Raw genomic sequence first — 25,723 nt, forward strand, 5'->3', positions numbered from 1 at the left:
ATTCCCGCTCCCCAGCAGAAGTGCAGCGGGTCCATTTAATATGCTGATCTGGTGCAAGAGCAAAGATCCTTCATGCCTGTTTCTAAATGCACATTTTTAATATTCAATATAATGCTACTCTTTAACAAACCCTTTACTCCCTGCCTCTCTGATGAAGCTTCCCGTGGTCTTGAAAGGGACTGTTAACCCAAGAATGGATCGCACTCTTTCTGCATGAGCGACTCAAGAGACACTCCATTAAGCCTTCCAGTATTTAATAGAAAGAGTCATCTCTCACCTCTGAGCAGATGAGCCAGCTGCTCGGTGATGAGCTCGGGAGCCTCCTGGAGAATCTCTTTCACCACCAGAGAGGAGGAAGACTCTCGGTACTCAAACCCGGCATCGCCCTGCTCAACTGGATTAATGACCTTGACGACTGCTGATTCTAAAGTTTTGTCCTCACTGTAAAGCAAATGGAGGAGAGGAAGAGGAAGAGATATGGCATGTTTTCTTACTTTTTGGAATTCTTTAACCTCTGCTTCCACACAGATGACCTCCTCTCAATAGCCAAATACATATGTAAGTTCACATGACTTATTCTATGTGTTATCACATTTCATTTCAACTAATCACCTCCCCAAGAGTCTTAGAAGACCTTCACACCTCTTGTTTTGCTGTTGGACATAATAATAACAACAATAATAATCATTGTTATAGCTAATATTTACTGAGCTTCCACTACAGGTCAGACACTATAATAAATACCTTCAGAGTATTATCACATTTTATACCATAAAATGACCCTATTCAATGGGTTCTATTAAAATCCCCATTTTACAATGGGGGGAAAAGGCATGAAAAGGTTAAGAAACGTGACTAAGACAACATGGGGAATATAACCAATATTTTGTAAAAACTGTAAATGGAGTGTAACCTTTAAAAATTGTATAAAAAAATAAAATAAGATAAAATAAAAGTGACCAAGGTCACATAGCTAGTAAGTAGACTACTTGTATTTAAACTCTATCTAGTTCCAAAGTTCACATATCCAGTTATGGTGCTGGAGGAAAAAATACTACTACTGGCTTATTTATTTCCACATCATTCTTCTTACATGAGATAGAGCTGGCTTTTATCGAAGGCAGGAAGAAAGATGTGGATAAAACTGTATTCTTTCTGTCTGCCAAAAACCAAAGAATGGCAAATGAAGAAAATGATCTCAATTTGATTTTGAAAAACCTTCTATTTCATAAACAATCCAAAAGCCAGAATTCACAACTTCAGTCTCAAAACCAGCACAGTTTCCATTTTAATTGGTAACAAAACTCTCCCTAAGATCTTGACTGAAACACATGTTTCATAGTTCACTCCTTTGGCTTCCTGAATTGTTTTTGTCCACATCTACTTGTGTTATAGTTGGTTTGAAAAAGTTAACACGTAAATTTAGTCAAGCATGTGATCATCCTGAACACTAATAACTGAAGTCAGTCAAATAACCTATGAATAAGTCTCAGCCAGTTGTCAACAACTGATTGATAAATATTATTCAAAAGAATTTTGTGTGTTTCAAATAACATGGGGATAAAAACAGCCCACACAGGCAGATTATTTTCCAAACTCTTTATAACTGAATCAACTGCATGACTGATTCAGCGTATTCGTCCCTAAAGATGCTTCCTTAAGAAGGTTAGATTAAAAATTAGATACTTGTACACGTTTTTATTTCATGTATACTAAGATCAGTGTCCACTGGTGAATGTCATCAATGATTAGCAAACTGGCAAAGTGTGCAAAAAAACTATCATCTCAAACTACTGGGGACTCTTCACTCATTAGCAACAGAGAGCTTATCAAAATAGGACTCTTTGCGATGGGCTGTAAGGCCCTTGAAAGCAGGGAATTTGTCTCATTCCTCTTTATGTACCTGTAGATTCATGTACCAGTTAGCAACCCCTAAGGACTTATTGAAGGAAGCAGAAGACCCATGTTCTCGTCCAAACTCTTCTATTAACTGCATGTGGTACTTTGGGCAAGTTATTTGCAACACTGGGTTTCAGGTTTCTTGTCCATAAAATAAGGAGTTCAAATTACATGAACTATCAAAAATCCATCCTTCTTTTATAGTATAATGCTATGAATAAATGAGCCAGTGATCAAAGGGCTTTCATAGCCCATGTACATAATTTTCCATTTCACTACTGAGATAAGAATCTTTCAGTTTTACTTAGTGTTTAATTTCAATCTTCATTATACATTTTCAGCAACAATACATAAGACTGTCGCGTTGCTATAAGAAAGTGTTTGAAATGATTTAAAATTATAATTTTGATCTATTTTACAAGAACTTTCCACTCAAAGATGTCATATTTGAAATGCCAAAGTAAAAACAGAGAATTGGCATAGCCTGAATTTTGACGTAAGAGAAAAAACACATTCCCTTTCCTGTGAATGTCCTTGGCCTTTAATACATCTCCCTAAACTACAAAAATCCTGAACAGGGTAACACTTTGCACAAAAGAACCTTTGTTAAAAGATCAAACCTCCCTCCAGAGCCTCATGTGAAGCCTTACCTCGCCAGCATGTTGCTGCCAACAAGTGTTAGAGATAACTTCCCTTCATCATTTAGCTGATGCAGATTAATTTCATCTCGGAATATGTGGAATGATTCAGAGATATTTAGCTCTTCTAAAATAAACCTTGTCTCGGTGAAGTAGCTGAATTCAGTTCTTGATATGTTCAGCACGGGCAAACAGAGAACCTCGGGTGGGCTGACCTACCAGGAAAAAAAGTTGACTGAATCACTGACAGCAGCAGGAGGAAAGAATACAACTACATTTTCTCAAACCTGAGGATAACTGGAAGGGGAACGAAAGTCCTTTGGCCTCGCTAAACCACTTGACATTCATAACCAGCTTTTCCTGAACCCAATTAGCGGAGAATTTTCCTTGGGTAAGTGGCCCCTAATTTTTTTAACCTCTTGTTACTCCACATGAAACTTCTCGTGCCTTTCTTGAAATATTTTATGTCTCTTTGCACCCCTTCCACGACTGAAAAATATACATACACATGCTCTTCTTCATAGGAAACAAATTCACATGTCTTTATGGAATCAGCAGAAAATTAGAATGATTACAGCAGGATAGGTAAAGACTGTGGTGACACAGAAGGCCTATATGACCCATCTATATTGGATGCCTGCCACTTGGCTCCAGCCAATTGTTTCCATGCAGAAAATTCAGGTCCAGGATAGGTAAATCTTTCAATTACTCAAGAAAAGCTAGAAATCTTGATTTGGGGGTATTATCTGTGATGTTTAATTGTTACAATTAACTTTTTAATTAAAAATACTGTGTAGGAGGGGAATTCCCTGGTGGTCCAGTGGTTAAGACTCCACACTTCCAATGCAGGGGGCACGGGTTCGATCCCTGGTCGGGGAACTAAGATCCCACATGCTGCACGGCAAGGCCAAAAATATATATATATATACTGTGTAGGTTAGTTAAAACTTATATGAGCCAAAATCTGGCCCACAGACTAGCAGACTGTGATTTCTATTAATTTCTTATATTATTTTTAAAAATCTTATGTTAACAAACCTCTTTAAAAAAACTGTAGTGATGGGGGAAACAGGAGATGGGTAGACATTAGAGAATTTCAGTTTCACAATAATAAACTTATTTTTCCACAGGAATTTTTAAAATGAAGGTGCTTTTAAAAATGACTATGGGGCTTCCCTGGTGGCGCAGTGGTTGAGAGTCCACCTGCCGATGCAGAGGACACGGGTTCGTGCCCCGGTCTGGGAGGATCCCACATGCCGCGGAGCGGCTGGGCCCGTGAGCCATGGCTGCTGAGCCTGCGCGTCTGGAGCCTGTGCTCTGCAATGGGAGAGGCCACAACAGTGAGAGGCCCGCGTACCGCAAAAAAAAAAAAAAATGACTATGAGTCTATAGCAATAAACCCTAAATATCGCTGAGAGAATGTGGGGTTTGGGAACACTGAATTTTTGCGTAAAGTAAATGGCCTTTGTTCTCTCGTCATCACCAGCTCTGTCACAGCCTAGTATTTGTTATACAGTTTTAACATCTTTATCATCCATCTCCCCTTCCTAGCAGGGATTTTTGTCTTTTTTGTTCAGTTATGTTTTTCAGTGCATAAAATGGTCTGGCACAAAGTAGGTAACATATTTTTTGAGTGGAATAAATGAATCACCTACTGCTATGGTATACAAAGCACAAAGCCATTCCAACAAGGTGGTTTTTATTCCACCTGTCAGGCTAATACAGAATCACAATCATGTAATAATTATTAGCAATTTATGCATAGCAAGTTGTTTTTCTTATTAATTGAAAGAGTTATATCTAGCTCCTGATACTGAAACTTGAGTCAAGAGCCATGTGGCCTGAGCCTATCCTGGCAGGACCTATTCTGGAGCTGGAGTCAGAAAAACTAGGTTCTAGCCCCAGCCTCTGCTGTGTGACTTTGAGAAAGCTATTTTTCTTTCTGAACCTCAGTTTTCCCCATCCATAGAATGGGGCTTACCTACCAGAGTGAAAAGTATTTAAACAGTCAAACATGTGAAGCTGCAAACTCTGTCCTTCTCCTATGTGTTAATACTCTGAGAGGGAGTAGCCAGGTTCTCAGGAAAAATTAAAATGGAGATGCAGACCTGTGATAGGGGGCAGGGTCCAGTAAATTAAGAGGAAGACACAGATACTTAACAAATTCCCAGTATGTGACCCATCACTAATTACATATTGGTCCCCATGCTTAGTAGCGAGCCTTAGAAGAGAGAGAAAAGAGGCCACACATCTCTTTATCTATTTTACTATTACAACTAGTTTTCTCACTCCTTTTGTTGGATGTTATTATATTCATTTAGGACACTGTAGCTGTTGGTGGTGGTGTCATTATTATTATATAATTTCCTTAAGAGTCCATGCCATGGTCAGTCTAAAAACCAGTCTGGTTCAGTCAACTCTATGTTCTCAAGACATGCAACGCCTTCTAGAAGTCAAAAAACCCAGTTAAATCATTAATCATTAGAGAAATACAAATCAAAACTACAATGAGATATCATCTCACACCGGTCAGAATGGCCATCATCAAAAAATCTACAAACAATAAATGCTGGAGAGGGTGTGGAGAAAAGGGAACCCTCTAGCACTGTTGGTGGGAATCTAAATTGATACAGCCACTATGGAGAACAGTATGGAGGTTCCTTAAAAACTAAAAATAGAACTACCATACGACCCAGCAATCCTACTACTGGGCATATACCCTGAGAAAACCATAATTCAGAAAGAGTCATGTACCAAAATATTCACTGCAGCTCTATTTACAATAGCCAGGACATGGAAGCAACCTAAGTGTCCATCAAGATATGAATGGATAAAGAAGATGCGGTACATATATACAATGGAATATTACTCAGCCATAAAAAGAAACGAAATTGAGTTATTTGTAGTGAGGTGGATGGACCTAGAGTCTGTCATACAGAGTGAAGTAAGTCAGAAAGAGAAAGACAAATACTGTATGCTGACACATATATATGGAATCTAAAAAAAAAAAAAAATAATAATAATAATGGTCATGAAGAACCTAGGGGCAAGACGGGAATAAAAACACAGACCTACTAGAGGGTGGACTTGGGGATACGGGGAGTGGGGGTGGGCTGGGACGAGGGGGGAGGGTGGCATGGACGTGTATACACTACCAGGCATGAAGTGGATAGCTGGTGGGAGGCGGCCACGTGGCGGGGGAGATCCGCTCCGTGCTTTGTGACTGACTGGAGGGGTGGGATAGGGAGGGTGGGAGGGAGGGAGACAGGAGGGGGGAGATATGGGGACGTATGTATATGTGTGACATTCACTTTGTTGTAGAGCAGCTAACGCACCATCGTGGAGCAATTATATTCCAATAAAGACGTTTAAAAAACAAAAAACCCAGTTAAGGCGGGCAGTGGGGGGGAGATAAATTAGGAGTTTGGGATTAACATATATACACGACTATATATAAAATAGGTAAACAACAAGGACCTACTGCATAGCATAGGGAATTATACTCAGTATCTTGTAATATCCTATAATGGAAAAGAATCTGAAAATCAAGTGTACAGCAAAGTAACTGAATCGCTTTGCTGTACACTTGAAACTAACACAATATTGTAAATTAACTATACTTCAATAAGAAAATAAATAAATAAGAAAAAATTCAGTTAATAAGATTAGTATTCGATATGCATGTCTTAACACCGGCACATTTCTCTCCTCATACCAATTAATCTCCCTTGTAAAGTTTGGCACATTTTAAGATAAATTTGATAGAAAGCCGTATGTAGATATCAGAAGATTTTATCTGGCATTTTTGTCAGCTGCTGACCCAGAGCCATTCTTGCCACCTATAGCTCATTCTGGAAGACTGGGTTTCATGTGAATTTAAATCGTTCTAGATCAGCTATGCATACTCTCAGAGTTTAGGATCCAAACAAAATTGGAATAAAACAAATTTAACTCCAGAAAATTAAAAACTGTCTGAAATTGGGAATAGCACTGAGACACTCATAATGTACTTTTTTAGGCCTTAAGGTGAGCCATTAACATGGGCTGATGAATTTATGGAATGGAAATTTTAAAACAGTTTATTTCAAGAAAGGTCTTTTCCACCTCTGGCCCAAGGGAGATTACTGCAACTGAGAATGACCTTGCTGTGCAAAGTCAGGCTAAAAGGCAAACACAGAATATAGATGTGACATGTAATACCTCTATTACTGAAAATTCCAGCCAGTATGCTCTGTACTTCATGTAATGTTCACACAGGTTATTCTGCACATATTTTTCTACTCCCAAAGGCAAGATTATCCAACAAGGATGGTAAAGGAAAACAAGAAATTCTGAACCTTACTTTTGTCAATTCTCTGAATTTCCATAAAAGTAATCAACTATTATAAAATTTTTAAATTTTTATTTGAAAAAAATTGATCTTATTGAAATAATATTTTATGCAGTCAGTAAAAAATGACTAGAACAATGCCTAACATGTAATAAGTGACCACTAAATATCTGTTGATTAATGGATTATAATACATTATTCTCTGCAACAATAAACCAGACCATGAAAATTTAAGTTTCCTTGTTTTTCCTGAAAATGTTTGTTTTTAAAAGTTATATCATAATTCAAATAAAAAACAGAACCTTCTTTTCCCTCACCTTGTCTAGAAAGTAAGCATATGTGAAGGCAGAAATGAGAGAATCCAGGTCACACGATTTATGTCCAATAACCACATGGACCTTCTCCAAGCGTTTGCTTCGATTCTGAAACAAATCCAAATAAAACATCACAATTTAACAACAGATTAATATAAAGTGGATATTTTTCAATCTTTTTTAAAGTATGCCTTAGCTATATTCAGACAATTGCAGAAATTCATAAATGTAACATGAAGTTTTATATAAGGACATAAAACTGCATAACATGTTTAACATTCAGAAATGCTCATTCAAATTTTAGTTAATCGTCAGGAACAGAAAATTGTTGGTTTGAAACCTCGGGAGCTTCTTTGGGTGAAATCTGAAACTGGCCCCCATACACAGAAGGCAAAGGGAGATTGAAGAAAGAGGCAGGCCACTCCAGATTGGTAGGTGGCAGGTTCAATATGCAAGGGAACTTACAAGGCTTGTCTTGGGCGGCCACAAGACAAGTATATCTCCACACCTGCCCACCAGAATCAAAAGTTTATATAGAGGCCTTAACTGGCTTCAGTGACGTATGGTCTCAACAACACATTGCTCTCTCGAGGCTGTGTCCTTGAAAATGGTTCCCACTGTGTGATCAGTTTTTAATTGTACTGATTGTACCATCCAATGTCAGGGGAGGGGGTGAGGAGCCTCCAATTGCCAGGGTCTAGCTCTCGGGTCAACTGGCAGTCATGTCCTCTCAATGACCTCCTCCAACAATAATGTGGTTTTATTAAGATCATCCACAATCTAACTTAATATGAACTGTATCTCTGAGTCATAATTTTTTAGTAAAAGATTATTTTGGTCTAAAGAGCAGTTCCATAGTATTCCATATCACTTCCTTATATAAGATGTTCTTCTCACTTTGAGAGACAAAGTGACTTTTCTCATATGTCCCTGGCGTGCAACACAATTTGGTATGAATTTATTTTTTCCTGCCACATTTTGGGTGACAGGATATGCCCTCTCTGCATTACATTCTATCAGTTAGCAAATAAAAGTTGTTGTAACACTTTTCTTCCCTCCAGAGAGAGGACTCTGATTAGTATTATTTCTCTAAAAATACAAATCAGTTGCTATTAAAGAGTGTATATTGTCACCTCTCTGTAAGAGAATACATACTATTTTCTTTCCTGGCTAACTCAATGCTTCCTTAAAATTCCTTTATAGAAGGCTGACCTCCTTATAAAATACTGAGTTGGATTGCTAAAGAACTAATCACTTCCAGAAAATTTCACAACAAAACTGTCCAATAATGACGTGTAACCTAAATTGACACCTTTATAGTATGTCAGAGACGATACATATGTATACTTCCCCCACTTTTCATCCTTTGTTTTTTTGTGTTTTTTTTGCGCGGCAAGCGGGCCTCCCACTGCTGTGGCTTCTCCCGCCGCGGGGCACAGGCTCCAGACGCGCAGGCTCAGCGGCCATGGCTCACGGGCCCAGCCGCTCCGCGGCATGTGGGATCTTCCCGGACCGGGGCACGAATCTGTGTCCCCTGCATCGGCAGGCGGACTCTCAACCACTGCGCCACCAGGGAAGCCCCAACCTTTGTTTTAATTTCTTTTTTTAGGACTGACTAGAAAGCCAACTCAATTATAGTACTACTCAAAAAACCTACATTAAAAATCCACTGTTCGTGACCACTTCAATAAAAAAGACTTGTTATTCCTTTTTCTACAGAACAAAGGTAAAGGATTATTTAGTAACTTACTAGGCCTCTTACAATGTGTTGGTATGTATAGGGAACTGCCGTATCAGACTCAGAAACTAGTTATTCAACAACCAAGTTGTGGCCCAAGGAACATAATAAAGTAAATCTCGGAGGAGGCTCGGTCAAGAGCCTATCAACGCAGAGAATGACGGCAGGATCAATATTGCAGATGAGTCGTCCAGTACGCAATATTGTTAACTTAAAATAAATGTATATATTTTAAAATATATTGACATCTTGATCTGTAGTAAAACAACAGGATTTGATTTGATTTTTTTTTTTTTTTTTTTTTTGCGGTACGCAGGCCTCTCACTGTTGTGGCCTCTCCCGTTGCGGAGTACAGGCTCCTGACGCGCAGGCTCAGCGGCCATGGCTCACGAGCCTAGCCGCTCCGCGGCATGTGGGATCTTCCCGGACCGGGGCATGAACCCGTGTCCCCTGCATCGGCAGGCGGACTCTCAACCACTGCACCACCAGGGAAGCCCCCCCCCTTTTTTTAAAGGGTCTCACGCTTCATTTAATCTGAAGAACAGTACAGGCTCTTCGGCTTAAGATATAAATTATTTATAACGTTACAGGACAAGCGGCGACTCCAACAGTTTAAAAACTAGGTAAGTCTACCTGGTGTTAATTTCCGGCAACAGTCCTCCCAATCTGTTTTTTTTTTTTTTTTTTTAAAGTCATCCCTGCCCACGTTTCAGTGGACGTGCACCACGCTGTAGAGGAATGTCCAGAACAGGACGTTGGTGAAGAGGCCTCCGATGAGACCTCCTGTAAAGAGAGGTCTTCGCGACTTAAAATATTTGCCCCGGGCTTCCCTGGTGGCGCAGTGGTTGAGAGTTCGCCTGACGATGCAGGGGACGCGGGTTCGTGCCCCAGTCCGGGAAGATCCCATATGCCGTGAAGCGGCTGGGCCCGTGAGCCATGGCCGCTGAGCCTGCGCGTCCGGAGCCTGTGCTCCGTAGCGGGAGAGGCCACAGCAGTGAGAGGCCCGCGTACCGAAAAAAAAAAAAAAAAAAAAAATATTTGCCCCACCTCCTTCCCGCCTTGAGAATTAAGAGCAGGGACAGCAGGATGGAGGCGAGCAGGTAGAAGATGAAGCCGTAGAGGCCGGTGAGGCCGAGGATGCCGGCCGTGGCCCCTGACAGCGCCGGCACCGAGGTCCGGCAGTAATCCAGGACGGCGGCGTTGCCCCGCACAGCGGCCTCGCTGATGAACAGCGGCCCCTCCCGCTTGGCCACCACAGCGGCCATCGCACCCGCCCGGGCTCGGCCTCTGCTTTCTCGTGGAGCAACGCGGGGCTGCGGAGAGAACCAAGTTACAGGTGGCGCCCGGAGCGTGGCGAGTTGGGTTCGCGCCGCCCCTCCCCCTGGGGCTGCGGAGACCTCGCACCCCTCAGTCTCGGACCTTCGAAAGACGCTGAAAAGGCTGAGGGCTCGGGATTGCTGGCGGCACATCGGCATTTACGGCCCAGACTCGCCCAGTTACCTGGAACACGGCGGCGGACGCAGTAGCTCGGCGCTCCCTCAGACAGCCCGTGGTAGGCATTCCTGCGGCGCCATCTTGCACTCAAACAACAGGAGTTTAAAACGTTATAAACTCTCTGAAGATACTTACAACCACTGCCCTCCCATCACCATCTGTAGCTCCCATTCCTTCCTCTCCCAGCTTCCTTCCCTCGAGCTCATAAATGTATAGCTAGCTCACTTGTACTTTTTGAGGATTCGTCGAGGCCCAGTTCTCACTCTCAAAGCCAGACTGCTTCCCCTGTGCAAGACAGTTAGATATTTTAGAGGAATCTAAAGAAATTTGGCTAAATGGAATTACACTCCATTACAACACAAACAAATGCATTAGGAAATCATATTACTGTAGACTGTTGTTCTTCCGAGAAGCTCGAAGGTCTAAGTAGACATTACCTCATTTCTCCTCCCATATCTCTTGTACGGCAGACAGTAAGAAGATGAATAACACGTTTTATAGGTCAATAGAGTCTGTGATAGGACCAGGATTGTTCCCAGAACCCATGATCCAGTACAAAGAGCCCTGTCTCTTCTGTCCTTCACCAACCACCCCATAATGCCATAATGACTTCAGCATCCACAAAATGAGCAAGCATGGAGATTGAGGGAGAAAGAGAACGTTAAATATGCCTTCTAAATACAGCAAGGCTTCAGAAAATTGTAGCATTAAAATGACCCCAAAGCTGACCAATCCGCTTTCTTGTCTAGGTTCAGTAATTCCTAGGCACGGCTCTGCATTCAACACTCAACTTGCACGACAGAAGACATGGGGGGAAATAAGAAGACTTGTGTGCCAATTCATTTCAAAGCCCAAGCCAATCACTAATTAGACAAAGAAAGGAGCTAAATAGGATTGTGAACCCAAACATATTAGACCAATTTTCACAATTTGGGAATCTTCTAAAATTATGATTTATTCATCCTTCTCCATTTAAAGAGAAAAAAGCATGTATCATCTTACAGATCAGGCTGTAGAAGATCCCAGTACAAATCTTTGAGGGTTACTTTTAGTGCCACATGCCTCTCTTCATGCTTTCTTGTTTGTCTTCTGATTCCCCCTTCTTCCCACACATCCAGTTCCCTAAGAGTCATGACTTCTTCTGGCTCCATTTACTGTGTCTGCCATCTCCAGTCAATGCCCCAGCCCCCAGACTCCAACACTATCTTCTCCCCAGCACCCACCTCCATCAAAATGTACCATTCTGGTGACCATACTATCAGGCATCTATCTGCTCCTCCACTGGCAATTCCAACAGAGAGTCCATGCCAGTGAGTACCCTTGGGTTAATGCATTACCCACCAAGGTAACGTACTTTCATTTTAAAGAGACCTTCCAGAGATTATGCCACAATCCAAAAAGATGACCAGAAATTTCAGCCTGGCTGAAAATGTTGGGCAAGAAAAAAGGGACCTCACAACAAAAAGGTACCTTTGGTGACTACCAATCAGCCTTAAAAATAGTAGGCTCAACCTCAAAAAAATCTTAGATGTTCCAAAGTGCCTGATTCCTACCAAAACCCACTAAGATATAATTAGAGTGTAGCAAAAGTCAGATATCATAGTAACCAAGCTCAGACAGACTCCTGCCTGCTTGGAGGAATAAAACATGAAATTAGTTATATCAATCTTAATATCTATGTCCCTTGATACAGTTCAAATTGGAGTTTAGAGTATTCTCAAAGAGACAAATTATGCTCAAATAAAAGTGACATATGTACAATTTTATCAATTCAATTAATCATTGTCATTCAACTAATAAAACTCTGTTTGTGCCAGGCATTGCACTAAGTCCTGGGGATACAGCACTGAACCAAACAGACAAAAATCCCAGTCCCCATGGTACTTTTATTTTAGTGCAAGGAGATATAAAGAACCAGTAATTAGATTATGATGAATGGAAGAGGAGGATGCCCTGGGATGAGGCTCACTGAGAAGGTGACATTTGAATAAAGACCCGAAGTGAAGAAGTGGGACCTCCAGTTATCTCAGGCCAAGGAAATAGCAGGTGCAAAGGTGAAAGCATGCCCAGGATGTTCAACAAATAATTATTACCTAGTGTATACATTTTCTAAATGTGACTTTGTAAATTCCTAGCCAGGAGTGAATAGATCTGGCAAGGAAATAGCCACCCCCTGGTATTGATACAAGCACACCAAGCCTTAACGAATCTCAGGAGACAGAAGATTCATCGTTACTACCTACACCCAGTGCTGAGCAAGCCCAACACAAAATGGAATCTTGATAATGGTTGAAATAGATACTACACTCAATTTATACTGTACCCTACACTTCCGAATAGATGGACAGAATCTTACCATAATCAATGTATAAAAGAAAACATATTGAATATGCCAGTATTCCAGACCACGATTTTAATATGCTTTCAAAGTGTAAATCTATACCTCACTAAAGTGAGACTTCTTAATGAAGTTTACTTCTTACCTCTTTTTAAAAGCAGAGAAATACCTAAGCATTCAGATTCAACCGCCCGTGAAAGCAAACTGTACTTGTCAGGCAAAAGTACTTTCAAACACACCCACAGAAAACAGACCTGATCAGAAACAGCCTTGCCGTAAGCTCAGCCTCCTCCGTCAATTTTTTCATAACTCCACCCTCTGAGGAACAAAGCTGCTCCTACCTGGAACTTTCACATCCGGAGCCCCACAGCTAACCTTTAGTCAACAAGCCCTTGCAATACAGTTATACTATGATTTCTCCATACCCATCCTACCCAACTTTCTTTTCCTAAAAACCCCAGGCAAATGTTTTCAAAAATAATGATTTGAAATGAATTTTGTTTCAAAAACGTTATAGGCAAAGCCTATGAAAGTTGGAGAGTCCTCTTCCTCGCACATTAAAGCAGGGCACATTCCTTAGTCCCTCATCCTTAACCAAAAAGTGAAGACGCGAGAGAAGAAGCTGCTTGAATTTATCAAATGGTATCTCCAAAGAAACCCAGGCACAGAAAACAGTTGGCAATTGACTTGACTACTTCTAACTCCAAGTCAATGAGGGGTCTTCCTTCCTGAAGGCTGGCTCTGGGTGGCACAGAAAAGGGCCCGGTTCCTCCCCAGAAAACCCCGTGAATCTATGGCTGCCGTGATTCTAAACCAGAAGACTCACAGGATGGGCAAGAGGAAACCTTACATGCTGCTAACCCCTATCAATCCCTATGTCCACACCAGTCACAGTCACCAGGAAAACCAGGAGCGGGGTTGGGGGGAGGCATAAGGAACCACAGCCAAATGAGCAGCAGGGACAAAGGGAGCTGTGGAGCTGCCCAGAGCAACCTGGTCTTCCAAAGGCGAGAACTATAAATCTCTGATCAGCTCTGTCAGATATGGATAAAGTCACATCCTTTGTTCATTTGGTAAATGAATGAGATGCCTCTTGATATCGGCCTTGGGTTTGAGATGATGTCTGGAACTCCTGACCTGCTGCTGAACTTCTCATAATCTTATCATTACCTGGAAAAAGGTTGGGACCCAGAGGGAGCAAACGCTGGAGGGAATAGCATGGCATCAATCGAAAGTTTAAAAAAGCAAAGGAGAAAAAGCTTATCACTCTATGCAAAGTCCCCAGAACACAGGGACTTTCCTCATCAACTGAAACCTTTGTATTTTATTCCTTATTTTTGTTTATTTTTCTGGTAAGAAAAGAAATACATGTCATTATAAAAAGTCAGACACAACAAAAATTAATAAAACATAGATAACAACTGTTAACCTACTGTTGAATATTCCACATTTTAAATTTACACATGTATATTTACATATATACTTTACAAAAATGGGGTACTTCTACTCTTTAGAGACTTCCTTTTTTCACTTAACAGTATACTATGGACCTTTTTCCATGACCAAAGCTACAGTTATTCTTCATTCTTACTGGCTTAATGGTAGCAATTTTGTGGACACATCTGTATGTATGGAGGGGTGGCAGGGTTGGTATGTATATATAGAATTCCTGGAATTAGAATACGTGCTTCTTCTTTAAATCTGCATGATATTGCCAAATAGGATACTCTGGCCCACTGGCCACCTAGTTTAGTCCAATTTCACTCTAATAGTTAATTAATAAACAATAAGAAGTTACTGGAGGCTGTAATTGATCTCTTCTGAGAGCTGTACCTCAGGTCATGTGTAAAAGCAAAAACATTTACCAGAATCTACAAATTCAGAACACAGACTTTTTATAGTTAATTTTCTCATAAATGTCCAAATTTACTTGGTGACATACTAGATGAATATAAACCAATGAATTAGGAAAAGGCAAGAAGCTTTGAATGACGAAACTCAAATGATTTTGAGATAATTTAATTGTCTCACTGATAAAATGAAAACCTAATCAACTCAGAGAAGTATATATTGTCTAGAGCCTCCCCACTCACCGCCCTCCTAACCAACCCCAGTAATATTTTCCTTCAGCCTCTCTTTGCCACGCTGAAGAAGGCCCTCTTTTAATATCTCTCATTTGGGAAAAATGAGGGATGAGAGTCGGTCTGAGCAAATTCAGCTATAAATGGCTCAGACCCTGTGCACCTGTATCCCTTCTAGACTGTCAAATGCAGAGGCCACTGTGGGTAGGCGGTGAGGGGGCAAAAGCTAAACCCACCTATTGCCCAAGGCCCTTCTTCTTGGGTGGGCATCTGGGTCCCCAGTGTCCTTGGGGTCAGGATCCTTTTAGTGGGGGCATCGGGTACTGGCTCAACCATTCTTTGTCTTTCTCAGCTGAATCCATCTTCCTCAGCCTGTTTGCTACCGATCTTGAAAACACAATGTTCTCAAAAGGAATGACTTCATATACAGTTTACATACTTCCTCTGGATCATAATAATGATTTGGGCTGGAATTGTTATTTTACTTACAGCATTTAATTTTTTTTTGTTGTTGTTCAAGATTCCTTTACTGACAATGTCCTCAAAGGACAGTTTTGGGGGACAGCACCATTATTTTTCCTCCACAACTTCAACCAGAAAAGGTCAAGGATGGTCCTCCCAAATCCTTACCTTTCCTGAAAAGCCCCTTTAGGAATTGTCCTGTATAGCTTCCTAAGATATTATCATTTTTCAGCCATTCCACTTTTGGGGGAACTGTGTCCACACATGTATTACCAACTGGATGGGGTAGCTCTTTACTTTCCTTTTGGTACTGCTTCCTTTCAGCTTAAGTAGAAATCTGTCTGCCATGGTTTCATAGATTTTTATAATCTCTCAACCTTCCTCTTTTCAGACTTAAGAGCTGTAGTCTTTTCCATATAGCCTCATCTCTGACCTTCCGCTGTCTGTGCCCCTTTGCTATGCTTAGACCTTGCTATGAACTGAATTGTGTACCCCCATAATGCATATGTCAAAGGCCTAACCCCCAATGTGATGGTATTTGGAAATGGGGTCTTTGAAAAATAATTGGGTATAGATTTAGTCATGAGGGTGGGGCCCTCAAGATGGAATTTTAGTGCTCTTATAAGACACCAGAGTGCTTGTGCTCTCTATCTCTCTGTTTCTTTCTATCTCTCTCTACCATGTGAGATCACAGGGAGAAGGAGGCTTTTGATAAGCCCAGATGATGGTTCTCACCAGAACCCAACCATGCTGACACCCTGATCTTGGACTTCCAGGCTTCAGAACTGTGAGAAATAAATTTCTGGTGTTTAACCCACCCAGTCCATAGTATTTTGTTATGGCAGCCCAAACTTACTAATACAGACCTCCAAATTGGACTCATTCTAAAATTTAAATCTACCTAGCAAATAACTGATCTTTAGAGAAAGCTTGAAAGAGCTTATTTTTACTAAATGATTGATGTCAAAGGCAATAGAAGGGTTTTAAAAAACAAATGAAAAAGAACACCCCTGCTACACACACATATAAAACTACACCCATGTCACCTAAGGTTAATTTACTATCAAACATAGAGTTAATTTATACCATCATAGTAATGTAAGTTACTTTATAAAATAATGTATGTTCATTGTAAAATATTTGGAAAATGTAGAAACACAAAGAAAAAAATCCTCAAGACCCAAAATAATCACTATGAACACAACGTATTCCTTCCAACTTTGTTCTATACGAGTGTTCTCTTTTGTAATACTGTGATCATATTATACCTAACATTTTGTAGCTTCTCTTTTTAAACAACATTCTGAGTATTCTTTTAAAATTCTAAAATATAAATGTTGTGATGACCAGGAGTAATATGTGTTTGCTTTTGTAACCCCAGCTGCCCAGTCTATTGCTTTGCACACAGTAGGTGCTCAATAACCATTGAAAAAATGAATAAGTAAATGAATAACTATGACATTTAATGGATACAGTATTCATTAATAAGGATCATTATAAATTATTTAGTCAGGTCCCTACTGTTGCAGATTTAAGTTAATTTTTTGATAATGTAAATAAGACTGCAGGGAATATTTGGAACATAGTATTTTTGTGCCCATCTCTAGTTATTTCTTCAGGATAAACTCCCAAATTTTACATTTCTGGGTCAAAGAATGTAGGTATTTTAACACTCACCAGAAAAGTTGTAGACATTTTCACCTACAGAAATACCTGATTTTCAAATCTTCAGCTCTGTGTTTAAGCATTATCTTGTTGATAGGTAAAATAGTATCTTAATGTTGTATTTATTATAATTATAAGGGCTTTAGGTCATTTTTTCATACAGATACTAAACATTCCTGTCTTCATACAGACATATTTTTTGTGAATTTTTCACTGTATATCCTTTTAGGATGTTTATCCTATTCTCACTGATGAATTAAAATACTATATTATTAACAAATTCAACTCTGGAAACATTATATTACTTTGTTCTCTGGCCTTGGGCATCTATGGAACAGCTTGTTCAATAAGTTGCATTAAGTGTGCAATAAGCATGAATTATTTAATATGATATTATCCTTTCAAGCACTAAAGAGTAATGGTAGACTCTTTACCATCTTTTCCTCAGTCTACCTACTGTGCTTTCTGAAAACGTTGCAATAATACAGGTCAGACTCTGCCTTGGTCTCTAGCTCTTGATCGGAATGCATTTACTTCTCTTATAATTAGCCTCATGTAAAAATGATAATGCAATTTAAATTTAAATCTAAGGTGCTTATTAAGTGTCTTTAAAAGTAGTGAAAATTTTGATAGACAACAGCACCAAAAAGAATGACAGAACTAAGAGAATAGGTCTTAAAAGTTCTCATCACAAAGAAAAAAAATTGTAACTATGTATGGTGATGGATATTTAAATAAAAATAGATTTATTGTGGTGATCATTTCACTATATATTATATACAAATACAAATGATTCGGTATACAAATATCAAATCATTATGCTGTATACCTGAGACTAATATAATGTTACATGTAAACTATATCCCAGTAAATACATACATATAACATGTGATTTAGCTACTTCAATTCTGTGGGAAAAAATGATAAAAGATAAACAACAGAGCAGGAGATAATACTTGCACCATCTTTCTATTAAAAGGGCAATATTCCTAACATACAAAAAGTTTATACACATTGATTTAGAAAAAGACAAATAACCAATGGAATAATCAGTAGAAGTATGAACAGGCAATTAACAGAAGAAAAATGAATAAATGAAAAGAAATTCGGCCTCATTAGTAGTCATGGAAATGCAAATTAGACCAAAAATAAAACGGTTTTTTTTTTGGCCCATCACATTGGCAAAAAATTGAGAGTGCTAACATCCACCCTTGGTTAGACTGTAGGCAGCAGAAAGGAATACTACAACCAATGTGGGAATAATTTGACAGTATCCTTTAAAATGCAGAATGTTCACACTTTTTTTTTTTTTTTTTTGCAGTACGCGGGCCTCTCACTGTTGTGGCCTCTCCCGTTGCGGAGCACAGGCTCCGGACGCACAGGCTCAGCGGCCATGGCTCATGGGCCCAGTCGCTCTGCGGCATGTGGGATCTTCCCGGACTGGGGCACGAACCTGTGTCCCCTGCATTGGCAGGCAGACTCTCAACCACTGCGCCACCAGGGAAGCCCTGTTCACACTTTTTGATCCAACTAATTTATTTCACTTCTAGGCATCTATTCTATAGAAATAAAATCACCAACAAATATGGATACTTTAAAATTCCTTATTATAATTCAAAATCCATTGTTAAATATGGATATTCAATAAAATCCCAAAGAACGTTTATTGAAGCAGTATTTGTAACGGAAGCAAAAACAAAAAACAAATAAGAAACAATGTCAAGATATAACCAAGGAATCGTTGGACAAATTATGTACTATCCATAAAGTAGAATCAAAGCAACTATTACCAAACAAATGAGTTAGATCACCATTTAATGACCTGGAAAGATGTATTCCAATATTTTCCCCACTACATCACATGGCTATTTCTTCCTTCCTGGGTCCTGCCTCTCAGAAGAAAAGCATGCTGTGGCTTCCGCTTGGGTGACAGTACTGTCTTGCTGACTGCACTAGGATCACCTACTAGGACATTATTGTAATGCAGATTTCTGAGCCCATCCTGATAGCCAGAATTAGTAAGTCTGTAGTAAAGTCTAAGAATACTGTGACTTGTTTGGGAACCATGGCCTTAAAGAGAACCCAAGGTTAGCGCCCAGGGACCATTTGGCTTCTGTCAACTGCAGAATGTATCTGCATTTGGGTTTTGAAAGGGGCTGCTGGAGTTGCTCTAGATTAAGTACAATTTCAGAGGGAATTACTGATGTTACATTACTTAGATTTACTCAAGTCTAGAGTTAGAAAAGGGCTTGGATTCACCCAGTTGAAACCCATCAATGGTTTCCAAAGTGAGGTTGTGGACCTCCAAGTAAGAGAAGAAACCATGTAAACTCTTGTTTAACTCATCCTTTTAAGTATTCTGTTTTTCTAAAAATATAAAATGTGCCTTATATGCTAGTCAATTAATACATGAACAGAATTCAGAAATAAATATATGTCCTCAGAGAATGAACTCAAAAGACTTTTACTAATGCTGTTGTACAACCAAAAAATGTTAGAGACCATTTTTTTATAGATGAGAAACTACAGACTGAGAGATAAAGGGCAGAGGTAAGTAATAACTGTATCGCCCATCTAAAGTCCACCGTGGCCCAATATTCTACTTCTGCTGTGTAGTACGGCGAAACAAAAGTCAGCCACACAAATGAAAATAAACAGTAACTCTCTTCACTTACTGGCATGTGCAATCTTTAGTTCCTAGTCACCCATGCATTTGGGGGTCAGCTATTCAATATCAGAGATCCAGTTCTACTAGATCAATGGTTCCTTGCAAGTCCTGGCCACATCCTGAACTTGGTATCCCCCAGAGTTCCTAAGGCAGTGAGTATTCTGCACACAGCTGATGCTCAAATCAACATTTGCTAGTGAAAACAATGATTGGATATAACAGTTGGGCAGAAGAGCGTTTTCAATTTTTAGATCCTTTGTCATGCTCTTATGAAATAACAGTACTATGGACTAACATTTTGTTAATAGCCCAAAAGTTAAAAATTGTATTACAGGCTGCAAGTAATCACCCCTCTCTCAAGCTTAACAGATTCTCATTTCATGGTGGGGTCTCTCTCTGAATCTCTCTACACGCACGCACACACACACACACGCACACCAGAGTATGATGACACGTGCCTACCTCATGGTATAAAGTTCAAAACAAAGCTTTAAAATGATTTTATATAGTGACAGATCTTATGACTATTATTCATCACATATTACTTATCACATATTTTCCCCTTTCCTTTGACTTCTGAATCTATTCCACATTCTAAATTATTCATTATTCTGAAGACATAACTGTTGTAATAATTTTCTTTTTGATGTCTCAAGCAGTGGAAAGTAGTCCACCATGGAACTCTGTCAAAACATGACTTGCTATTAGTGGTGTGCGTCAAACGGGCCCAACCCTGGGCCCTGATCCGTTAACCCCCATAGAAGGGTTTAACTGTAATTAGCTACCAGGTGTTACTCAGCTGTGGCCCCAGCACTTAAGTGGTTAATGGATGTCCAGTGTACAGTAATTTTAAAATTCCAGTTTACATGATTTCAAGACAAAAGGGTATTTATTGTATTAGCAATCAGAGCTAGTAAGGTTGCTGCCCCGAAGCACTATTTTTCTAAGGAATTCTAAAACTTCATATAGTGCTCTTTTACCTATTTTGCAGTTATATCATATCCCTTTCAGTTGACAAAATGTGGAAAATGTGTCATAAAGTTCAAATTACTTCCTATTGTCTATTCATAAATAGGATAACAATAAGACATACAACTGCTTTCCCCAAAGGTTGTTAAGTGTTCAAATCTAGAATGTCCTTTTCATAAAATGCTGATAATTTCTCAAGCCCGGAGATGAGTATGTGGAGTTTTCTCTGGCTCCTCTGTGGTGTGTGCTTGAAAACATAAATAATTAAAAGTAACTCTGAGAGACTAAGACAAGAAAGCAAAGAGGTTTACAAGAAAGAAGCAGAGAAAGGAAAGAAAAAAAGAAAGAGAGGGACAGAGGGAGGGAAAGAGAGATAGAAGGAAGGATGGATGAGGGAGGGAGGAAGGAGGGATGAAGGGAGGGAAAGCCCTTTTCACCAGGTCTTGGGAAAAGCCTGGGCCCTTGAGTGCACACTCTGGGTAGCTAGTCAGAGCATGTCTTGGTTTCCATCCTTAGAGGTGAATCAGCACTTAGAATTGTACTTGGTAAAAATACCAACTAAATATCGATTGAAAGGACGGACTAAAGCAATAAATAAGAAGCCCAAATTCTGAGTTCGTGGGCAGCTAAAGCCTGGATTGAGACCAGAACAGTACAACCAGGAAGATGGTTTGTCTCCCTCCTCCTTTGCCCTTCACCTCCCTTATCTACTACCCGGTACCCTCCTCCCACGAACACTCACACACGTCCCACGCCCTTTGGGACATTCTTTTTTATCTTTGTCTTATGGGGAGGGGTTGGAGAAGAAGAGCAGCGTTTATGATACCATCCAGGCACAACAAAGGAAAATCAAACCCTCTTGGACCCAGAAAAGCCAATCCGTATCACCCTGACACGATTCCAATGGAATCTTCTGTGATGTAATTGAACAAAGAAAATGTTCTCAGTAGAAGTAGGATTTAGGGCTAAATCAGCGAGGCGTCCCAGGGCTGTCAGGTTAACTTAGTATCAGGAAAATTACTGGAGGGAAATAAAGAACTGAGAGCCTTCCCTTTGCTTTTCTTTTTGTGGGCTTGCTTTTGTTCCCCCTTCATCTTGGCAGCTTTACGTTATTCCTATGCTCCTACATGCACGTTATCTGAATGTTCACCCTGGCTGCAATAAGTCAAAAACAATTTTTAAAAGGTGGAGAAATAGCCCCCAATTGTGATTTCAAACTAGAGCACTTGGACCTGCTTCCGTTGTTTACTTTCCTCATCCATGGAAAAAAGAAATGCACTTTGAACACAAGGTGGACGTAAATGGGAAGGGGGGTTCTTTAATAACTTTTTAATCAACATATCACGGGAAAACTTAGGATGACATTTAGTAAATATATGACCTGCACTAAGTGTTTCTGTAAAACTTCTGTAGTAAATAACTTATATCAGGCGCAGAGGGAAAATATCCAAAATAACAAAAGGTATGATGACCTTTGAACTACTTCGCTTTACCTGTCATTTTCTATCCATCCAAACACTGTCTCAAGGCTCTCTGCTAAGAATATAGAACCTTCTGAAAAATGGGATGTACGTCTGTGTGTAGACAGGTGTTGCTGGGTTCTGTAGCAGATGTCCACACACACTCTCAGGCCTGTTCCATTTGATCAAGTCCATCAATACGAATAACCCCTTGAATGAGGTGCATATGGGAATTAGGAGGAGGTGACATTACTGTTAACACCTATGTAGAAACTGAGAAGCTAAATAGCCACCCCCTTCCCCAAGAGCTGCACTAGAGGATGGACATGGACTAAGGGAATTCTATAAAATGGAAGTCCCCCCATGTGGGTCATTGACACAATCCCTGCTGGAACAACTCACAGAAGCATCTCTAGGATAAAGCACTTTGTCCAGGGATGGGCAACACTCAAACCACTGAGCTTCGAAATACAATATCAATCAGAAAAAAAAAAAAAAGATGAGAACGCTATGCTTATGTTACTACTTCTCAGGTTTGCCCTAAAGATTAATATTTAGTAATAGCCCTAATTTTTGTTGCTATCTTTCTCACCTTTAAAGTTGTTATAAGTTGTAGGAATGTACCTTTTTCCTTGATTAAAAGTATTTCCTTTTTTACTGGAAACATGGTGATTCATAAGTATTTTAATTTTCTTTAATTGATCCTTATGGAAAAGAAAAAAAAGCCTTCTCAGCTCTACACTAAGTTCCCAGAACTTCCTTTTGTGAGCCTTCCCTCAGATCAGGTCCTCTTAACTGTGTCGCCTCTTTCAAAGCCAGCCGCTGTATGGCGCAGGCTGTCCGGATCCTTTAATTATTTCTTCTCCCTCAGACTGGGAGGGCTGAAGCTAATTAGTCAGGTTTTTTCTCTCCATGATCAAGCCAAGATGCGCTCGGAAGACTTTTCCCAGAAGCTTTGTTTTTCTGCAGTCAGCTTTTTGTTGTCATAAGGAAGATCTATTGCTTTAATACTCACGCGAGTAAATGTCTGTATTTGGAATGGACGTCAGGCAGGTGACACCACACACCTGGCATGTCTGAAACCTTCTCAGACATGACAGTAATGAACAGATAAGTGGCTAGAAGCCGGCAGGAGGAGAAGATGCATTTCCAGCAAGCTGCAGTTATGCAGGTTCACAGGGACATGTACTAGAGGTACGCAGAGCAATGACTGTACTTTGCAAAGATGACAGTTTTTAATGATGCCGTTATTTAGTACACTGTGTGTTTTTCAGTGACAGAAGAACCCTTACCTTCCAAGTGACCTCTCATTCTCTCTCGCTGTCTCTCAATATTTTGCAAATTAGAAAACCCTTTTCAAAACTAAACAGTACCTGGCACAGAGTAGTTGGGTATTCAATAAAGATTTATTAAAATACGTGTCTGGTGACACAGCATAGTGCAGTAGGATATAGATGTAGATGAAGATAGATATAAAAATATGTGCATAGGTATTATTTCATATGTTTTAAAAGCATAAACATGTTAACATTAACTAAGTATCACCCTCTGAGAACAAGCTTTTCCAGTGAAAAGTTTCCAGTTTTCTAAGCATCAGATCCTTCCAACCCTGGGATAATATGATTTTATGATTCTAAGTACTACATAACCTATGTTTCAGTTGCCCAGACATTTTCCCTTTGCTCTCTTCTGTTGAGAGAATTGCCCGGAGTCTCCAAACATAGCCCCTCAATATAGAAAAATTTCAATATATCCATTTGAATTTTACTTTTGCCATTTAAAGGTACATCATCAACTGAATAGATTATGAAAAAGTTACCTTTAATACAAAATATTGCAACAAAGTTTTCTGCCTTGTTATTTTAAATAATCATGTAAAAACAGAAAGGTTTTAATATAGAGGAAGGTTTTGTTATTTTAATTTTTAAGTAGGTGTCACATTGAACTTTCAGTAAAAAATATATATCCAAAGAATGACAAATGAGGAAGGTTTAAAAATATTATGTCAACCTTAACAATACATAATAAAAATGCATCAGACCGCCAAATCTTTCACCATAATAAATAGCTGTAACATGGATGACATCAGCTTTAAAAATTTTTCACTCACCTTGTAAAATAAATCTTTGTTCATTTTGGGCTTGTGGCTATATTCAATGATGAATTATGTACAGCTTTTAATTAAAGACTCAAATTTTCTTACCATTTTATTTTCCTTAAGAGAGTACTCTTTCTGAGTAACTTCTTTAGCAGAAGTTTAAAAATTCAATAACAACTAGAATATTACATCCTAATTTCTTAATACTGTGGTGTCTGCTCTGAAAATTCCAAATATTTGAAACTATTAGTAACCTAACACTTATGACAACTGCAAACCCACTGTCCTATGTATAGATGTGAAGCTTTTGGAGGTACTGATGTAGAAGCAAATAGTCTTATTAGAAATACTTGTCAGTTACTCACCAGACAACAATCGGAGAAGTGAATCTATGGTTTGAAGACCCAAAGGAGTAATAGCATTTTAGCAGTGACCTTGAACTGATTAAGAAAGTATTGTTTATCTTCACAAATCAATCGAAGTCCTGCCCTATGCTCCCCTCCGAAGTTTTGTTGTTGTTTGTTTGTTTGACTCTATTTCAGAAGGCTATAGCAACTAAGAGCCCTTAGATCATATAACATACAAATTTTCATCAAAGGAAAAACAGAGAGCAAGACTCCCCAACACGTGCGTGCACGGGGGCGTGTGTGTGTGTGTGTGTGTGTGTGTGTAACTTCTGAATTCACTGTCTTGAGATCTTTAGAATCTCAGGGTGGAAAAAAGGAGAGAAGATGCTTTTTAAAAATCCTTGAGGGCTTCCCTGGTGGCGCAGTGGTTGAGAGTCCGCCTGCCGATGCAGGGGACACGGGTTCATGCCCCGGTCCAGGAAGATTCCACATGCCGCGGAGCGGCTGGGCCCGTGAGCCATGGCTGCTGAGCCTGTGCGTCTGGAGCCTGTGCTCCGCAACGGGAGAGGCCACAACAGTGAGAGGCCCGCGTACCGCAAAAAAAAAAAAAAAAAAAAAAAAAAAATCCTTAATAGTTAAGCTTCTGGATGTTGTGGTAGGAGAGTGCTGGTAGTAAAATGTGGATGGGGGCAAGAAAAGATGGAGAGAATGTGGGACCATTGATGGGGGAGGTGGTCCTCTCTTCCCACTCTCTTGGTGAGCAAACCCCAGCTAACTGGAGAGAGAAACTCAAGTGGCAACAACCAGTTAGTAACAACAGTGACAGCAGAGAGCACCTCACTGTCTCACAACCCCAGGGGGGCGCCATTCACATCCCATGGAGCTGTGCCCAGGGGGTACCATTCACATGCATTCCAAGTGAATGGTGCCTCCAGAGCAACTGCTGAGCCACTGCTGTGGTTTCTCTGATCCTGGCATCATTTCACAAAATGCTCAGAATCCTGGGTGAGAGATCCTTTAGCATCCCCAAGTTAAGTCTGGTGCACAGAGACTGCCGGAGGTAACTGCCCCAGGACTGGGATTGCCAAAGCTGTGCATCTGACCGCTTCCCTGCCTGTGGGCTGACAGCAGCGCGGACTGTTTCTAGTAATCTGGTGCCTCCAAGGCTCTGCACAGTCCTGCCTTCCTCTACCTCCTACAGGCTGTTTCATACATGTTTTTA

The 25,723-nt window shown here is 40.0% G+C and overlaps 2 protein-coding genes across 2 annotated transcripts in view; both read right to left on the bottom strand.

The window, feature by feature from the left end:
- PRUNE2 (prune homolog 2 with BCH domain) overlaps nucleotides 1–25,723 on the bottom strand; it is a gene marked incomplete at both ends in the record, with an annotated part of 266,187 nt that overhangs the window by 208,787 nt on the left and 31,677 nt on the right. The window contains 3 exon segments of the mRNA XM_079706041.1: nucleotides 278–441; nucleotides 2,550–2,752; nucleotides 7,185–7,289. Coding sequence (XP_079562167.1) covers nucleotides 278–441; nucleotides 2,550–2,752; nucleotides 7,185–7,289 — 472 coding nt within the window.
- LOC307054256 (ER membrane protein complex subunit 6-like) lies at nucleotides 9,629–10,187 on the bottom strand (the record flags this gene model as incomplete). Its single annotated transcript, XM_079705860.1, has 2 exons — nucleotides 9,967–10,187; nucleotides 9,629–9,749 (listed from the first exon to the last, which is right to left on the bottom strand). The coding sequence occupies exons 1-2, from the start codon at nucleotides 10,182–10,184 to the stop codon at nucleotides 9,629–9,631; spliced, it is 339 nt and encodes a 112-aa protein (XP_079561986.1). The 5' UTR covers nucleotides 10,185–10,187.

This window comes from Hyperoodon ampullatus, assembly GCF_949752795.1.
Source record: "Hyperoodon ampullatus genome assembly, chromosome: 6".
Classification (NCBI taxonomy): Eukaryota; Metazoa; Chordata; class Mammalia; order Artiodactyla; family Ziphiidae; genus Hyperoodon; species Hyperoodon ampullatus.